The sequence below is a fragment of the Culex pipiens genome, chromosome 2 (genome assembly GCF_016801865.2).
Source record: "Culex pipiens pallens isolate TS chromosome 2, TS_CPP_V2, whole genome shotgun sequence".
In the NCBI taxonomy this organism is placed as follows: domain Eukaryota; kingdom Metazoa; phylum Arthropoda; class Insecta; order Diptera; family Culicidae; genus Culex; species Culex pipiens.
Genome location: NC_068938.1, coordinates 45,292,006 through 45,310,497, shown reverse-complemented (window position 1 = coordinate 45,310,497; position 18,492 = coordinate 45,292,006). Strand labels below are relative to the sequence as shown.

Below are 18,492 nucleotides of genomic sequence, written 5' to 3'. Positions count from 1 at the left end.
CGCAATGTTCAAACTGCTTGCAGTTTGGACATGGTGGAAGGAACTGTTTCATCAAGAGTCGTTGTGCAACCTGCGGAGGTGAGCACAAAACTCAAGCTTGCGAAACAATCAACGAGAACATCGAAGCGAAATGCTTCAATTGCGGCGGCCACAATTCTACCAAGAATCAAAGCTGCCCAAAACGTGCTGAGTTTGTGAAAATTCGGCAGCAAGCGACGACGAGGCACCAACCAAATCGTCGCAAAACACCACCAACTTTCACGGACGTGGATTTTCCTGCTTTGGCGTCACCTGGAGCGGGATCTGTTCGAGTGGTTCCAAATCTGCAGCCATTGCCATTGAATCAGCGGCAAAAAGTTGCAGAGAATACAACACCTCCTGGCTTCAGTCAGCAACCGAGGGAATACCAACCAGCATCAACGGATGAAGGCAGCAGTGAACTGTTTTCACCACAAGAACTTCTGAACATTTTCATCGAGATGACAACAACACTGCGTGGTTGCAAAACTCGTGCGGAACAAGTAAGAACGCTTGGAGGATTTATCTTAAAATACAGTTCGTAGTTTACTCGTTCTAATGATTTTGAATATTTCAATGAATTTAGTTTTTTAGTTTAAAGTAAGGATTAGCTGTTAAAGATATTTTTTTTCTTTTTTACCCAAATGTATTCGATTCAATGCAAAAATGTAAAACAATTTGAAGTAAATAAATGAATGTGAACTGTTAATAAGAAAACGAAAAATATAACAAAGATGAAGAGCATGTAGCCATACCACTTAGAATGTAAATGAAATGTAATTATTATAAGAAAGTTCAATAAAGACATATTTAATCTTTCTGGTTTTGGCGAGCAGTCTTGTCGAAAAAGAAAAACAGATTCCGAATTCCGAATTCCGAAGAACCCAAAACATACAGATCCATTCCTTACATCCCAACACTTACACCCCGCATTACCAAACTACTACAACAAGACTACCCGAACATCGCAGTAGCATCCAGATCCACTCACACTGTCAACAACCTCTACACACGGATCAAGGACCCGATCCCGATGCTGAACCAACACAACGTGATCTATTGCATCAAATGTGACCAGTGTGAGTGTAGATACATCGGCATGACCAGCAACCTGCTCAAAAACAGGCTGTCTGGCCATCGCAGCGATGTAAACAAACTGGATCAGCTGATCCAGTCCGGCCACACGTACACCGACGTAGAGGTTCAGGCTCACAAGGAAAAAACCGCGCTTGTGTCCCATTGTATCGATACCGGCCACCGGTTCGATACAACACAAGCCAAGATACTGGACCAGTCCTTCAAGAGATCATCTCTCCCTCTCTTGGAGATGATCTGGATCCACAACACAGCTGACACTGTCAACAAGAGGACCGACACCGATGGCCTGAACAGCACATACGCTGGAATACTACATGTCCTACACAAACACAAAACCAAAACAAAACCACAAAAACACACAACACAATCACAACTGAACCAATCCACCTGACAGTTAGCAATTAGACGTTGTACAGTACAAAGTGACCCAGCAGTTGAATGTTGTTTTACAACAATTTATTTGGACAAACATGTTAGTATTTCACAATAGTTTACAAAACAATATTAAATTAACTCTTTAAACAGTGATGTGCAGCAAACGAAAAGGACAGTTTAACAATAGGACTAAAACATTTTTGACAAGAAACAGACAACTAGTAAGTACACAAAACACAACCAAACACACACAAATTGTAAAAGCTTGACATTTTTAGTAAACCCCCTGAAGAAGGCCTCAAAATAAAGGCCGAAACGTCGGTGAAGTAGAGAAAATCTGTTTTTCTTTTTCGACAAGACTGCTCGCCAAAACCAGAAAGATTAAAAATAATCAGTCGTTGCGAACCCGGATCAAAACAAAATGGCTACATTTGCACATCAAAGCTTCTACAACCACATTGACCAACACTTCGGTACTACCGTCACTGTACAGCTCAAAAACTATGCTACACACATCAGGAAACTTGCACACATGAACAGCCGCAAGTCGTTCCTAATAAGCTGCAGAAAAACGGTGTCTTCCCCGCTCACATCACCAACACATTCCGATGTACCTATGAGCTCCTGGAGGAAAGGAGTCCATACCTGGCAAAACTACACCAACACATAACAAAGTTCAAGACAGCAATACTGAACATTGAGATCGAGCATACGTTTTACAAGATCAAAAATTGAACAAAACAATAGCCGGGATCAGAGCACAAATCATTCGTAGCACAGACACAGAAACGATAAAACTGTTTCTGTTCACACAAGACATGACAGTATTTTTTTTTTTATGCCTTTTTTTGTGTTTAAAAATTAAATTAAAATTTAAAAATTAAAAATATGGTTTTAAAATTTAAGAAAGTTTAAAATTTTATGAAATTTTTAAAATATAATTTGTTATTTTTTTGAAATGATTTTTTTTTATATTATTGCGCAGTTCTCACTTACATGGACTTCGCAATACATTATTGCTATGGATGGCACTATTGCGACTTGTCAAACTGCCTTGGGATATTTGAAACAAAAAAAAAATGATCAAAGCGAGCCAATGTTGCTCGCTTGTTTTTCAGCTGCCAGGCGCATTTTTTAAATGCAGATGTTCAATTTGGTGGAAACTGCGACTGGAAATGTAAATAAACAACTACTGTTTGTCTAGTTTATTGAACTCATATTGTCAAAAGTGCGGTCCAAATCCAAGGATCTATATTACGAAATTTTTATATATTTTTTTATATGATTGAAATTTTTTAAATCTCTAATAAATCTGGTTATCATTAATTTTAGAACTTTTCGTTTCCCTCGGCTCTGGGCAAGGTTAAGGGAGAGGCAAAAAATGCATTTTATGCATTGTAAGCGATTTGGAAAAATGTAAGATCAAAAAATGTAAGATATGACGAAAAAAATGACAAAAAAAACGCAGGTAGTTTACACAACAAAAAAATCCAAAAATCTAAGGATGAAAATTTTTATTCTTGAAAAATGAATTTTGGACAATTCTATCAAAAGTTATGGGCAAAAAACGGTTCAAAAATGCTCATTTTCAAATTGAGATTAAATAAGTTAAACAAAAAAGACCTCCGAGATATTTTCTAGAATGTGTAATATCAGATGCTTCTAAGAACGAGGTCAAACTCCATTAGTCTGCGATCAGCAGTGAAGCGAGTCAGACGTGCGTCCCTCACAAACCAAAAAGTGCTTAAAAAGTGCAAAAATGCCTCACGGCAAGAAAAAGAGGCGGTCCTCACCAGCAGAATCGGCAGATTTGAAGAAGCTAAAGAATGCCGAAGCGCTACCTGCAAAGCCAGGCAGTTTGAGCAAGGACGCTCAAAAATTGTCTGGAAACCAGTTCGCTACCCTCCCTGTGGACGTGAGCGAGAAGGAAGAATTTGAACGACGGGAAAAGTTGCCACCCATTTTTGTGAAAACATCGTCATCGGATTCGGTGCGTAAGTGGCTGACCGGGTTTATCAAATCTGGTGCTTTACGAGCTTCCATTCGCTTGTGTGCTGATGGACTCAAAATTCTGCTACCTGGCAGAAAGGATTACAACTATGTTCGGGATTTCTTGAACAACACAAAGATTGAATACTACAGTCATGACGATCCAGGTAAACGCCCCATGAAACAGGTCCTCCGAGGCCTGTACGCCATGGATGTGAGTGTGCTGAAAGAAGAGCTCAAAACTCTTAAGTTGAACGTGATCGAAGTCTTCAAGATGACGAGACACAACAAGAACATCAAGTATCGTGATCAACTGTACCTGGTTCATCTCGAGAAAGGATCGACAACGCCGTCTGAGCTGAAAGCAGTTCGGGCAATTTTCAACATCATCGTGACTTGGGAACGTTATCGTCCAGTGCACCGTGACGTGACGCAATGTTCAAACTGCTTGCAGTTTGGACATGGTGGAAGGAACTGTTTCATCAAGAGTCGTTGTGCAACCTGCGGAGGTGAGCACAAAACTCAAGCTTGCGAAACAATCAACGAGAACATCGAAGCGAAATGCTTCAATTGCGGCGGCCACAATTCTACCAAGAATCAAAGCTGCCCAAAACGTGCTGAGTTTGTGAAAATTCGGCAGCAAGCGACGACGAGGCACCAACCAAATCGTCGCAAAACACCACCAACTTTCACGGACGTGGATTTTCCTGCTTTGGCGTCACCTGGAGCGGGATCTGTTCGAGTGGTTCCAAATCTGCAGCCATTGCCATTGAATCAGCGGCAAAAAGTTGCAGAGAATACAACACCTCCTGGCTTCAGTCAGCAACCGAGGGAATACCAACCAGCATCAACGGATGAAGGCAGCAGTGAACTGTTTTCACCACAAGAACTTCTGAACATTTTCATCGAGATGACAACAACACTGCGTGGTTGCAAAACTCGTGCGGAACAAGTAAGAACGCTTGGAGGATTTATCTTAAAATACAGTTCGTAGTTTACTCGTTCTAATGATTTTGAATATTTCAATGAATTTAGTTTTTTAGTTTAAAGTAAGGATTAGCTGTTAAAGATATTTTTTTTCTTTTTTACCCAAATGTATTCGATTCAATGCAAAAATGTAAAACAATTTGAAGTAAATAAATGAATGTGAACTGTTAATAAGAAAACGAAAAATATAACAAAGATGAAGAGCATGTAGCCATACCACTTAGAATGTAAATGAAATGTAATTATTATAAGAAAGTTCAATAAAGACATATTTAATCTTTCTGGTTTTGGCGAGCAGTCTTGTCGAAAAAGAAAAACAGATTCCGAATTCCGAATTCCGAAGAACCCAAAACATACAGATCCATTCCTTACATCCCAACACTTACACCCCGCATTACCAAACTACTACAACAAGACTACCCGAACATCGCAGTAGCATCCAGATCCACTCACACTGTCAACAACCTCTACACACGGATCAAGGACCCGATCCCGATGCTGAACCAACACAACGTGATCTATTGCATCAAATGTGACCAGTGTGAGTGTAGATACATCGGCATGACCAGCAACCTGCTCAAAAACAGGCTGTCTGGCCATCGCAGCGATGTAAACAAACTGGATCAGCTGATCCAGTCCGGCCACACGTACACCGACGTAGAGGTTCAGGCTCACAAGGAAAAAACCGCGCTTGTGTCCCATTGTATCGATACCGGCCACCGGTTCGATACAACACAAGCCAAGATACTGGACCAGTCCTTCAAGAGATCATCTCTCCCTCTCTTGGAGATGATCTGGATCCACAACACAGCTGACACTGTCAACAAGAGGACCGACACCGATGGCCTGAACAGCACATACGCTGGAATACTACATGTCCTACACAAACACAAAACCAAAACAAAACCACAAAAACACACAACACAATCACAACTGAACCAATCCACCTGACAGTTAGCAATTAGACGTTGTACAGTACAAAGTGACCCAGCAGTTGAATGTTGTTTTACAACAATTTATTTGGACAAACATGTTAGTATTTCACAATAGTTTACAAAACAATATTAAATTAACTCTTTAAACAGTGATGTGCAGCAAACGTAAAGGACAGTTTAACAATAGGACTAAAACATTTTTGACAAGAAACAGACAACTAGTAAGTACACAAAACACAACCAAACACACACAAATTGTAAAAGCTTGACATTTTTAGTAAACCCCCTGAAGAAGGCCTCAAAATAAAGGCCGAAACGTCGGTGAAGTAGAGAAAATCTGTTTTTCTTTTTCGACAAGACTGCTCGCCAAAACCAGAAAGATTAAAAAATAATCAGTCGTTGCGAACCCGGATCAAAACAAAATGGCTACATTTGCACATCAAAGCTTCTACAACCACATTGACCAACACTTCGGTACTACCGTCACTGTACAGCTCAAAAACTATGCTACACACATCAGGAAACTTGCACACATGAACAGCCGCAAGTCGTTCCTAATAAGCTGCAGAAGAAACGGTGTCTTCCCCGCTCACATCACCAACACATTCCGATGTACCTATGAGCTCCTGGAGGAAAGGAGTCCATACCTGGCAAAACTACACCAACACATAACAAAGTTCAAGACAGCAATACTGAACATTGAGATCGAGCATACGTTTTACAAGATCAAAACATTGAACAAAACAATAGCCGGGATCAGAGCACAAATCATTCGTAGCACAGACACAGAAACGATAAAACTGTTTCTGTTCACACAAGACATGACGTACAATAGGATTCTGGACAGCAAACAAAAACAAACCACCAACAAACTCAACCGACTGACGTCCACACTGCAACTCAAAAGTACCGCCAGCGTGCCATCCCAAAATACCAAAGCCATTCTTAATGCGACCAACAAAAACATCCCCAAAGAAGCCGAAATGCTGCTGAGTCTCAGCCCCCGTTTTGCGCTCCCATACCAAAACATCCTACAGGTGCCGTTCTACCACCTGCTAGCCGAAACCGAATCCATACTGAAGACACAACCTACCAAAACAATCCAGGATAAAAACAGAAGCAACATCACCAACTCGATCCACAACTACATCAACAGATTCTACACAACGACAAATAGAGACCCAACGAGCAAAGCACTAACACATGCTAGATCCGTTACTTCCAAATTCCTCAGAAGCAACGAAGACATCTGTGTACTCCCAGCTGACAAAGGTAATCGCACGGTTATCATGCTGGTAGAGGACTACGAACGAAAAATGCAACTGCTTCTGAGCGACGTCAACACCTACCGTCCAACAAAAACTGACCCCACACACAAGTTCCAGACCACCAACAACAACCTGGTAAAACGACTACGCGATCTCAAGCTGATCGACCCACAGACTGCAGCCACATTGAAGACCACCACAGCTACTTGTCCGAGAATATACGGCCAGCCGAAAGCCCACAAAGCCGACCTCCCACTACGACCCGTAGTTCCTGGGATGACCAGTCCGAGCTACAACCTGTCCAAATACATCTGCCGCATTCTCCAAGCATCAATCACCTCCAAGTACAACGTACGCGATTCTGCGAAATTTGCAGAACACATAAACACCGTTACCATCCCCCCTGGACACAAGATGGTTTCTTTTGACGTCGTCTCCCTGTTTACCAACGTCCCTCGGGATTTGGTACAACACGACATCATCTACAGCTGGGCCGAGATTGCTCCACACACACAGATCTGTCTTGATCTGTTCCTGGAAATCGTAGCCTTCCTAATGGATGCGAGTTACTTCGTGTTCCGTAACCAACACTACCTTCAAATCCAGGGTACCGCGATGGGGAATCCAGCATCGCCCGTGTTTGCAGACCTAACGATGGAAACGCTGATCGACAACGTGTTACACACGATCAGCTGTCCCATAACTACAGTGCACAAATACGTTGACGATCTCTTCCTCATCGTACCCGAAGACAAGATCGAGGAAGTTCTGGCCGCTTTCAACGCATACCACGACAGCATCCAGTTCACCTACGAGGTTGAGCGAGACGGGAGACTCCCATACCTCGATATGACACTGGTAAGACAAGCAGATGGTACCATTCGGACAGAGTGGTACACGAAAGAGATTGCATCAGGCCGCCTCCTCAACTTCCTATCCATTCATCCTCTTCCCCAAAAAATCAATATTGCAACCAATTTTATCAACCGTGTTTACAATCTCACCACCAACAAAACAGATAAAGAAAAAAGACAAATAGTTCACAAATACCTTTCCCTAAACGACTATCCCCGCTCATTAATCAATAGATGCCTCAACCACAAAAACAATCCTAATCCCCAAAATAGACCCAATCACCCTAATTCCGAAGAACCCAAAACATACAGATCCATTCCTTACATCCCAACACTTACACCCCGCATTACCAAACTACTACAACAAGACTACCCGAACATCGCAGTAGCATCCAGATCCACTCACACTGTCAACAACCTCTACACACGGATCAAGGACCCGATCCCGATGCTGAACCAACACAACGTGATCTATTGCATCAAATGTGACCAGTGTGAGTGTAGATACATCGGCATGACCAGCAACCTGCTCAAAAACAGGCTGTCTGGCCATCGCAGCGATGTAAACAAACTGGATCAGCTGATCCAGTCCGGCCACACGTACACCGACGTAGAGGTTCAGGCTCACAAGGAAAAAACCGCGCTTGTGTCCCATTGTATCGATACCGGCCACCGGTTCGATACAACACAAGCCAAGATACTGGACCAGTCCTTCAAGAGATCATCTCTCCCTCTCTTGGAGATGATCTGGATCCACAACACAGCTGACACAGTCAACAAGAGGACCGACACCGATGGCCTGAACAGCACATACGCTGGAATACTACATGTCCTACACAAACACAAAACCAAAACAAAACCACAAAAACACACAACACAATCACAACTGAACCAATCCACCTGACAGTTAGCAATTAGACGTTGTACAGTACAAAGTGACCCAGCAGTTGAATGTTGTTTTACAACAATTTATTTGGACAAACATGTTAGTATTTCACAATAGTTTACAAAACAATATTAAATTAACTCTTTAAACAGTGATGTGCAGCAAACGAAAAGGACAGTTTAACAATAGGACTAAAACATTTTTGACAAGAAACAGACAACTAGTAAGTACACAAAACACAACCAAACACACACAAATTGTAAAAGCTTGACATTTTTAGTAAACCCCCTGAAGAAGGCCTCAAAATAAAGGCCGAAACGTCGGTGAAGTAGAGAAAATCTGTTTTTCTTTTTCGACAAGACTGCTCGCCAAAACCAGAAAGTTTAAAAATAATCAGTCGTTGCGAACCCGGGACATATTTAATTTCAAAAGGTCAAACTCCACCACCTTTTCGAGTTATTCACATTTCAAAATGGCGTCTTTTTCGTCGTAATTTGGCTATAACTATCGTTCAAAAGGTCCAATTTTCGCTCTCTTGGAAGATAAATGTTTGTTTTGATAAGCTTTGCAAATGTCTAGAAGACACCAACTCAGTACGACACAAGCCTGAGTCAATAAATTCAAAAAACTCATTTTTTCATAAACACTTCAACCTAAATTACAAAAATGGCTCTAGAAACTTCCCGTTTGAAGATAGAGCTTTGTGCTCTTCAGCAAAGTTGCTCAGAATGGTGTTTTCTACAACTTTTCTGAAGACATTAAAGCGCTATCTCGTCATCCCGCCAAAATAAAAATTCTGAACCACCCTAAAATTTGGACCACTCTAATGTCCACTATACCAAAAGATGCCCCAATTGACCCTGATCATTTGTTCCCAAGACACCAAAGCTCTAAATCTTAACGTGTAGCCGCTATCAATTTTGTCACGCTAGATTTCGGTTTCGGACCACTGTGGATTGGTTGTAGTTTGAATCATTGATTCGATTACTCAAAATCAATGTTCTCAAAATTATTTGCAAAATTTATGTTTGCCCACGACTTCTCGAACAACTACCGCCATGCGAAATTAAAATTTACGACTAGAGAAGTGGTAGTTGAGTGAATGATTTCCGACCATGGAATCTCAAATCAGGACACTCGGTTTAGAGTTGAAAATTTAATTGCAAACATATTTTTATTCAGAATTTCGTTACGATTTTTCGTTAAAATTTCAACTCCATTGGTAACCTCAGTGTTAATGGTAACAACAATTCACTCCGCATCGTAATCAGTCTTGTTCAATACGTTACAATTAGGTAACACGTAAGGTTCAACACCACCTAAGAAAGGTGCACTCCCCCATGACTCAGCAAATACTTTTCATTTGGAAGAAAATTGCCCCCCTCCGGCAAGCTATTTACTGTAAGGCAACACTCACACACAAATTTCCCTCTAATTGAGCAGAATAATGCTCATCAAGAGGGAATTGGATATATGTTTTTCATTTTTCGATTTTTTTACCGTGTGGGTGAAAAATCCACCACACGCAAGCAATAATGTTGTTCCTGGAAAGAAAAATCGCTTTTCTCGAGGCAAATAAAAAAGTTCAACACTGATTAATTGAATAAATTTGCCAATTTGAAGGTGCTCGTCGCAGACGCTAACGCCGCCTCTGGGGTTGTCAAGGCTGATCAGACATTTTAACCTGCCAGTGGGAGTGATACACGCTTATTGGAAATTAAGGAAGGGGGGTGGGGGGCTTAATCCAGCCTCAATTTAATATTTTTCAATTCTGTTTCAATAATTGTTCTCGAAAAGTTGAACGCGAAAAATTTCCGCCCAGACAGCACCATTTGAGGGAAAAGTAATTTAAAAGTTAATTTAACCGCGTGCCAAGAACACACCTCCAACACTCCCCCAAAAGAAGAAACCGATTTAATCTACACCCGATAAACCACCATAAGTCAACGTGTTAAGCGCTGTCAAAGTGCGCCGGCAAAATGTCGAAAAGTTCACGGTTGTACGGAGCAAAATGTGTGGAATTTTCCACGAATCAATTAGAAATCGGGCTGTGTAGGTGGGGAAGTTGTGAATTGTTTGAGGATTTTTTTAAAACATTTTTCGTGATTGAATTATTTTTATTGAGATTTCAATTTTGTTCAAGTAAGTTTTTGGTTATTGAACTTAAAATCTTAATTGTATCGAAACTATTTTTAGTTTAAAGCCAAAATAACAAAGACTGATTTGACATGCGGGAAAGTGAAATAAACCTGCTTATTAAAATTGATATCACCTTTGAAGACTTGGATTAATCATCGACGTATAATTATATTTACAAAAATAAGACATCACAGGCTGTATTTAAAATGTTTTGTCACGCCATTGTTAATAAATGAAAAGTCTCCTCACTTCTTATTTAACAATTTGTTCGCCTTCAACGAAGTATGTCATAAGACAAACCGGCTCTGAGACTTTTCTGTGGCTGGTGAATTTTTTTTTTTTTGAGATCTTGGATGAAAAATTGTTGATTAATTTTGAACATTTTCCATCAAACCATATCGATTTACAATTTCCACCGCTCGAATCCCGCATTTCAGTCCCGTAAAACCCTAACATCAGTATTCAAGAATTAATTGCAAACTTTCCCTCCTACCTTCTCTCTTTTCCTTCCCAGCTGGGTGTTTGGAGACTTCCTGTGCAAAATGTACCAATTTGTGCACTCGCTCAGCTACACGGCGTCCATCTTCATCCTGGTGGTGATCTGCACGGAGCGGTACTTTGCCATCATCCATCCGATCACCTGCAAGCAGATACTGACCTCGAGGCGGTTGCGGGTAAGTTGTAGTTTTAAAAAATTGAACTTCCTTTGAGCTAAGCATCCCCACTTTGGTGGATTCCTAATTAAAGTTTTGCTCCTTGGCGGTACACAATTACTCGTAATTTGTGGGAAATTTCGTTGGGAGAGAAGCAAAAATTATGCAACTCCAAAAACTCATTACAACTACTTGGCATGCAAAATGAACCCTTGAGCATACAACAGCGTGGTGCACCGACAAACGGTTGGTAGGGTGACCCAAAAAAGTATCTTGTTATCCAGAAATCCTATTCAATAATTTAACATTTCAAATACAGTTTTCAAATTACCTTTTTAACTACTTTTATAACCATCCAAACAAAACCTAACCTCTTAAAGCATCATTAGCTGAAAATAAGCCAGAAATGAAGATTTAAAACAATTTTGAATCTTAAAATGTCATTGGAAAGGCAAACTCTGAAAAAAGCCCTTGGTTTGATAATTTTACATGCAATCCAATCCAATCCAATCCAATCCAATCCAATCCAATCCAATCCAATCCAATCCAATCCAATCCAATCCAATCCAACCCAATCCAATCCAATCCAATCCAATCCAATCCAATCCAACCCAATCCAATCCAATCCAATCCAATCCAATCCAATCCAATCCAATCCAATCCAATCCAATCCAATCCAATCCAATCCAATCCAATCCAATCCAATCCAATCCAATCCAATCCAATCCAATCCAATCCAATCCAATCCAATCCAATCCAATCCAATCCAATCCAATCCAATCCAATCCCATCCAATCCAATCCAATCCAATCCAATCCAATCCAATCCAATCCAATCCAATCCAATCCAATCCAATCCAATCCAATCCAATCCAATCCAATCCAATCCAATCCAATCCAATCCAATCCAATCCAATCCAATCCAATCCAATCCAATCCAATCCAATCCAATCCAATCCAATCCAATCCAATCCAATCCAATCCAATCCAATCCAATCCAATCCAATCCAATCCAATCCAATCCAATCCAATCCAATCCAATCCAATCCAATCCAATCCAATCCAATCCAATCCAATCCAATCCAATCCAATCCAATCCAATCCAATCCAATCCAATCCAATCCAATCCAATCCAATCCAATCCAATCCAATCCAATCCAATCCAATCCAATCCAATCCAATCCAATCCAATCCAATCCAATCCAATCCAATCCAATCCAATCCAATCCAATCCAATCCAATCCAATCCAATCCAATCCAATCCAATCCAATCCAATCCAATCCAATCCAATCCAATCCAATCCAATCCAATCCAATCCAATCCAATCCAATCCAATCCAATCCAATCCAATCCAATCCAATCCAATCCAATCCAATCCAATCCAATCCAATCCAATCCAATCCAATCCAATCCAATCCAATCCAATCCAATCCAATCCAATCCAATCCAATCCAATCCAATCCAATCCAATCCAATCCAATCCAATCCAATCCAATCCAATCCAATCTAAATCACATACCGTACCAAACGCTCCGATTTTTAGTTGCAATGTTGTTCTGTAGGTCAAAAGTTGAACTTTTCAGCACTTGTTTCGAAAAGTAACACTTTTGAACATTTTTTTGATTTAAACGATTTATTGACAAAAAAAAATGAAAATTTGACATAAAATTTCACTCAGTGTGTATTTCTGGGAATTGCAAAAAATGTTGTATGGAACTCGTTGCAAAACTTGATTTTTCAGCACTCTTCGTATTTATCCAACTCGGTGAACCTCGTTGAATAAATGTACGACTCGTGCTGAAAAAATCCTCTTTTTGCAACTTGTTGCATAAACTACTATTTCGAATCTACATTAACCCAGAAGGGTATTTTTTTCATTTAGTACCTTTTTTTTCATTTTGAAAAAAATGTGTTTTTCCTGCTTTACTGGGTTATTTTAAGAGTATAATAATGTTCTACAAAGTTAAAAAGCAGACAATTACAAAATTGTTGATGTAAAAACATGAGGGGTTTGCTTGTAACCATAAAGAATTATTGCGATTTTACGAAAAAAAAAGTTTTGAATTAGTTGGAAACGCAAAAAGAAACTATTTCAAAAAAAATCGGGGCGAACCCCTTAAGTTGATAACATTTTTTTTGTAATTAGTTGCTATAAAACTTTGTAAAATATTGTTACACTCTAAAAAATAACCCTGCAAAATTAAAAAAAAACACAAGATTTTTAATTGAACATTTTTGTTCTAAACCAAAAAATGACCCTTCGGGGTTAATGTAGATTCGACAAAATGCCATGTTCCAACAAATTGTTTAATTGAGTAAAGAAAAATGGAAAAAAAAAATTTTGCGATGAAAAATAGCCTTGATTTTTTTTTTAATTTTTGTTTGGATAATATCGAGAATTTCTCAAATCATTTCAAGATGAAAACCAAATTTGCAATCGCAAATGGTCAAGTCCAAACTGTTTCTAAAAATATGGTTGCCCTAAGTATATTCATTCTTGTTGGATTACGATATGTTTTTTCGTCTAGCGTGCCCGTGTAAGCTCCATAATTTAAGCATAATGCAAAAAACCCTTCAACTGCGCACCGACTGTAGTTTTCGCTCTGCACACACAGAAACTCACAGAAAATCCTTTTAATTCAAAAGGGGGTGGCACCAAAACGTAAAACTTTGCCCCCCCTCGAAACTTTTGGTTCATTTGCGTGCAACTGTACGATTGTCTTCATAGTCACGGGATGGCTTTGTGCAAAGTGCATAAATCTCTGCAACAGAGTGGCACTTGCGCAGGATGTCAACTTTGCATGGAAGTTATGACCATTATAGAAGCTGCCGGCAGGTCTTTTGAATATGTTTGAGCAACGGATAACACTTTGTTCGATTGACTGTGCGAGGTTTATTAGCATGTTCGATGCACCAGCTGGGACGTATTAAACTTCAACGATGGACAGCACCCAGTTCGATTCGATTATGGGCGATGTCGCTGCTGGGAAACTTTCTCTCTTTGCGCAGCTACTTTTGCTGCGTTGGATTTAATCCTTTGTGCAAAGTGCATTCTGCACTTTGTGGAATTTTCCCGACGATAAACAGATTTTCTCTGCGGAAAATGGCCTTCAAGTTGTTAGGCGACAGTCGTTTCTCCTGCATGGAGAGGACTTGGCAGTCTATAAACGGAGTGCAAAAGTGGCCACCAACTCGCACTGGAGCTGGAGAAGTTTAGAGGAAATCTTAGGACCGTAGAAGCATCATCAAGACAAGGACTGCATAAGGTACACTTGGTGCACTTGGTTCGTAATGGTATGGAGAAACTTGTCGTTAGAGGGTTTCATTTCTGCGCATTACCTTTATTGTTTGAATTTCCTTTAGAGGAATTGTTAGTTATTTCACCTTTTCTAACTTAGTATTAATTTGAAAAGGCAGTGAATTTCAATGTTTATGCATTTTTTGATTTGAAGAATTCTGTGGTTAAAATAGTACAATTTTTATCTAAAAGTTTTTTTAATTTATCTTTTTAATTGTGTCAAAACGAACAAAACAGAATGAAAGTGGCTGTTTGGAGAACCATTTAAAGAAAATAATATTTTTGAAAGACTAATAAAAATGTTCCATTATAAAACCAAAGTTAATCTAGGCTATTTTAACCATTAGTTGACCCACTAGTAGAGCCGAAGGATATTTTTCAAAAAAATTCAATATTTTAAGCCCTTTTTCATAAGCCTTTGTACAAAACAATGAAATCAAAAGTCTTTTCAACAATTTTGACCATTTGTTTCATCAGTTAGGGGAATTATACCATTTCTCAGCATATTTCTATTATCAGCCTATCAGCACTTTGTTGATGTATCTGAAAATGTTGATTTAATAGCGAAAAATTGCAAAAGTTATGAGAATTGGTCGAACGGCTTAGAGTGATTAAAATGGGTATATATTTATTTTTGAGAAGAAAAATAGCCATTTGAAAAAAAAAATTTCTTTGCCTGTTAGAGACGCCCTTTTCCTATAGTGGACCCGGGTCAATAATCCGATTGTGGACCCGGGTCCACTTTAGGCAAACTGTTATTTTTATACCAGACCACCGATATTTGATATTTTGATGCATTGTGTAGGTCTTATGATAGATACAATGAATAACAGATTAAATATAAGAAATAAATATGTTTTGTTAACAATTTTGGCTTTAAACAACAACAAAAATCTAAAAGAAATTTAAGGACATTTATTTACGAAAAAGATCAGCGAAAACGTTTCAAAAACCACTCACAGAAAAAAAAAAGTTGAATTTTGGAATGTTGAAAACATGGAAGGTTGAATATTACCTCTTTATTTGTGTAATATTACATAAAAAATGTGTAAAAATATGAACCTGATGAATATTCATCAAAAACTGATGAAAATTCATCATTTTCTGGGGTAAAATTTATCATTTATTCTGCCACAAAATCTGTCACCATTTCCTGATGAATATTACCATCATTTTTTTTTCTGTGCTGTATTATAAAATAATTTTAAAAAAAAGTAATTTTGATGCAATTTTTTTCATATTAATTACATAAATGGTTGACCGAAACTAAACAATAGATTTGTTTACAGTTGCTGATAAAACCACGCATGTTTATTAAAAAAACGTTACTTAATCCACCCTTAGGTGTTTGGCGCCTTCCTCACATTTAAAGGGTGCCATCTAAAATGCAAAAATTGCGTCAATAACACTTAAGTGCTTATAACTTTTGATAGGGTTGTCAGATCTTCAATGTTTTGGACACGTTGGAAAGCTTTTTTGAATACCTATCCAACGATAGGTCGCATGATAGATCCGGACAACGTTTTCATCAACATATCTGAGATCCGGCCTCTAAAAAGCGTATAAATAACACTTAAGTGCTTACAACTTTTGATAGGGTTGTAAAATCTTGAATGTCTTGGATGCGTTGGAAAGGTCTTTTAAATACCTTTTTGAAAATGTATAGCATGACGGGTTTCCTTACAAAAACCACCCTTTTTACAATCTTCCGGACTTTTGTTAAAATCGTTTTTTTAGCATAACTTTTGAAGTACTTAGCTAAACTGCATAATTTTTAATAGCGACTTATGGGACCCCAAGACGGATCGAATGACGCCAAAACGGACAAAATCGGTTCAGCCAATGTCGAGATAATCGAGTGACAATTTTTTGATCAACATCCCACCACACACACAGACATTTGCTCAGAATTTTATTCTGAGTCGATAGGTACACATGAAGGTGGGTCTAGGAGGTTTAATTGAGAAGTTCATTTTTCGAGTGTTTTTATAGCCTTTCCTCAGTAACGTGAGGAAGGCAAAAAACGTTTTTGATTTATTACTATAAAATATCATTTCAAACTGCAATTATGATGCTTCAGTTAAGTATAATTAACTATAGTTTTGATGTGTTTTGTTCGAACGCGAATCAGTTCAATACGGATCGTCGGTTCAAGGTGCTCTTTGTTGCGTTGGAAGGTTCTGACGCCAAAAAGTGACAAATTTGTTCACCCTAGAACCGATTGTTTTTTGCTGTTTCAGCTAAATTCGAAGCACTAACTATCATTTTTCACAATTTATTTGATATTAGTTACAAAACTGCCTTTAAATAAGTTTGTTTCGAAACGTGATTAAAAAAAAACAAAATATTCTGTATAAACAAGTTTTGTCATCTATTCGTGAATTTCCGTTTTCCGATTTGAACTCATTTTTCTTAAGGACCCTTTACTTTTTTTAAAATTTCTTTAAACACTTCTCTACCACTTCTTAAGGTAGTTCCATTATTTTCGAATTAAGTAGTAAAAATAATTCAAAATTTGTAATAAGCCGTAAAAATTACAAATTTGACTAAAGATACAAAAAAAAAGTTCATGGAATGTTACCTGAATAGTTTATTTCAATTGTGTAAGCATTTCAAATGATATTTAGAATTTAATTATTTTGCCCACTGATTTTCCTCACTGAGGTAAGGCTATAATCCTGCTCGACTCAGAATCGAAAACTGAACAAATGTCTGTGTGTGTATGTGTGTGTGTATGTATGTATGTGACAAAAATTCTCACCGAGTTTTCTCAGCACTGGCTGAACCGATTTTGTCCAAACCAGTTGCAATCGACATGGTATAGGATCCCATACATTGCTATTGAATTGTTTGAAGTTTCGATAACTAGTTCAATAGTGTGTTTTCACATTTATCCGGATCTCACTTATATGCATGAAAACTATGTCCGGATCCATCATCCGACCCATCGTTGGTTAGATAATCGAGACATCTTTCCAACGAGCTTACAACATTGAAGATCTGGCAACCCTGTCTCGAGTTATGACCACCTTAGTTACTTGTACTTATTTTTCTGAATCTAAAAAAATAGCTGAAATATGTGTCCAAACCACTCATATTACCCATTATTGGTAAAAAGTGAGGAAGGCTTCAACCACATAGGTGGATTAAGTTAGTTTTTATATTTTTATTTACTCTATTTAAAAAAAAAGTAATTTTTGTTGAGCACATTAACCGGAATTTCATGGTGCTATGATCCAGAAACTCTTCTGAAAATTTCAGCTCATTTGAAGTTGATTGGTTTCACCCTTAACCTGAAGTTAAAAGGGGAGTTTGGGCAGTGTATTGAATGAGTATCTTAGAGCTCATATCTAAGATTGTGGCTTACATATAGTGCTCACATCATGCAAGCACTTTCAGTGGCGGAGACGGTGGTCGTCAGATTGTCGTAGACGTTCATCACAGAAAAGTTTTCCATCCTCATGACACAGTGCTGGAAACTATGTAAGGGACAAAGGATCCCTTTCCGGTGCAATTGACTTCCCCTGAAAAGCTGTTCACTTGTGGGAATCGTCAGTCGCAATCTTCCAAAAGTAAATGTCGGTCTGAATCGTGACTCCTGCTGTACGGGAACGAGAATTTGCTGGAATTCAATTTTCGACATCCGATTTAGTGCCTGGCAACTCAATTAAAAATTAATTTCCATTTTGAAACGTATTTCACGGGGAATCATTCCCGGTTAGCAAAAAGTTCCATGCGTTACGGTACGTTTCGAGCAAGGAATGACTCCTCTGGGGTGTAACTGGAGAGTTTATTCTTTCTAGAATACGGTTAAGTTTAAAATCTTAATTTTGTTTTATTAATTGTAAAATCTTTAGTTGTTTTTGGTTTGAAATTTCTTTTTATATACATTTACTTTAATGTTCTCGGTTTTGAGTCATGTCAAACAGCAGCAATTAAACACACTGAGAACGTGTGCTCTTTCGCAGAATTTCCCGGTGGAAATTATCTGA

General features: G+C 38.7%; 2 protein-coding genes across 3 annotated transcripts in view; one reads left to right on the top strand and one right to left on the bottom strand.

Moving 5' to 3' along the window:
* The window catches only part of LOC120416772 (inositol-pentakisphosphate 2-kinase), a 321,616-nt gene that overhangs the window by 88,177 nt on the left and 214,947 nt on the right, over positions 1-18,492 (bottom strand). The window lies entirely within an intron of this gene.
* Positions 1-18,492, top strand: part of LOC120430668 (trissin receptor-like) — a 429,039-nt gene that overhangs the window by 404,431 nt on the left and 6,116 nt on the right. Inside the window, exon 5 of the mRNA XM_052708000.1 lies at positions 11,064-11,223. Within this exon, the coding sequence (XP_052563960.1) occupies positions 11,064-11,223 (160 nt within the window). The remainder of the gene's footprint in view (positions 1-11,063; positions 11,224-18,492) is intronic.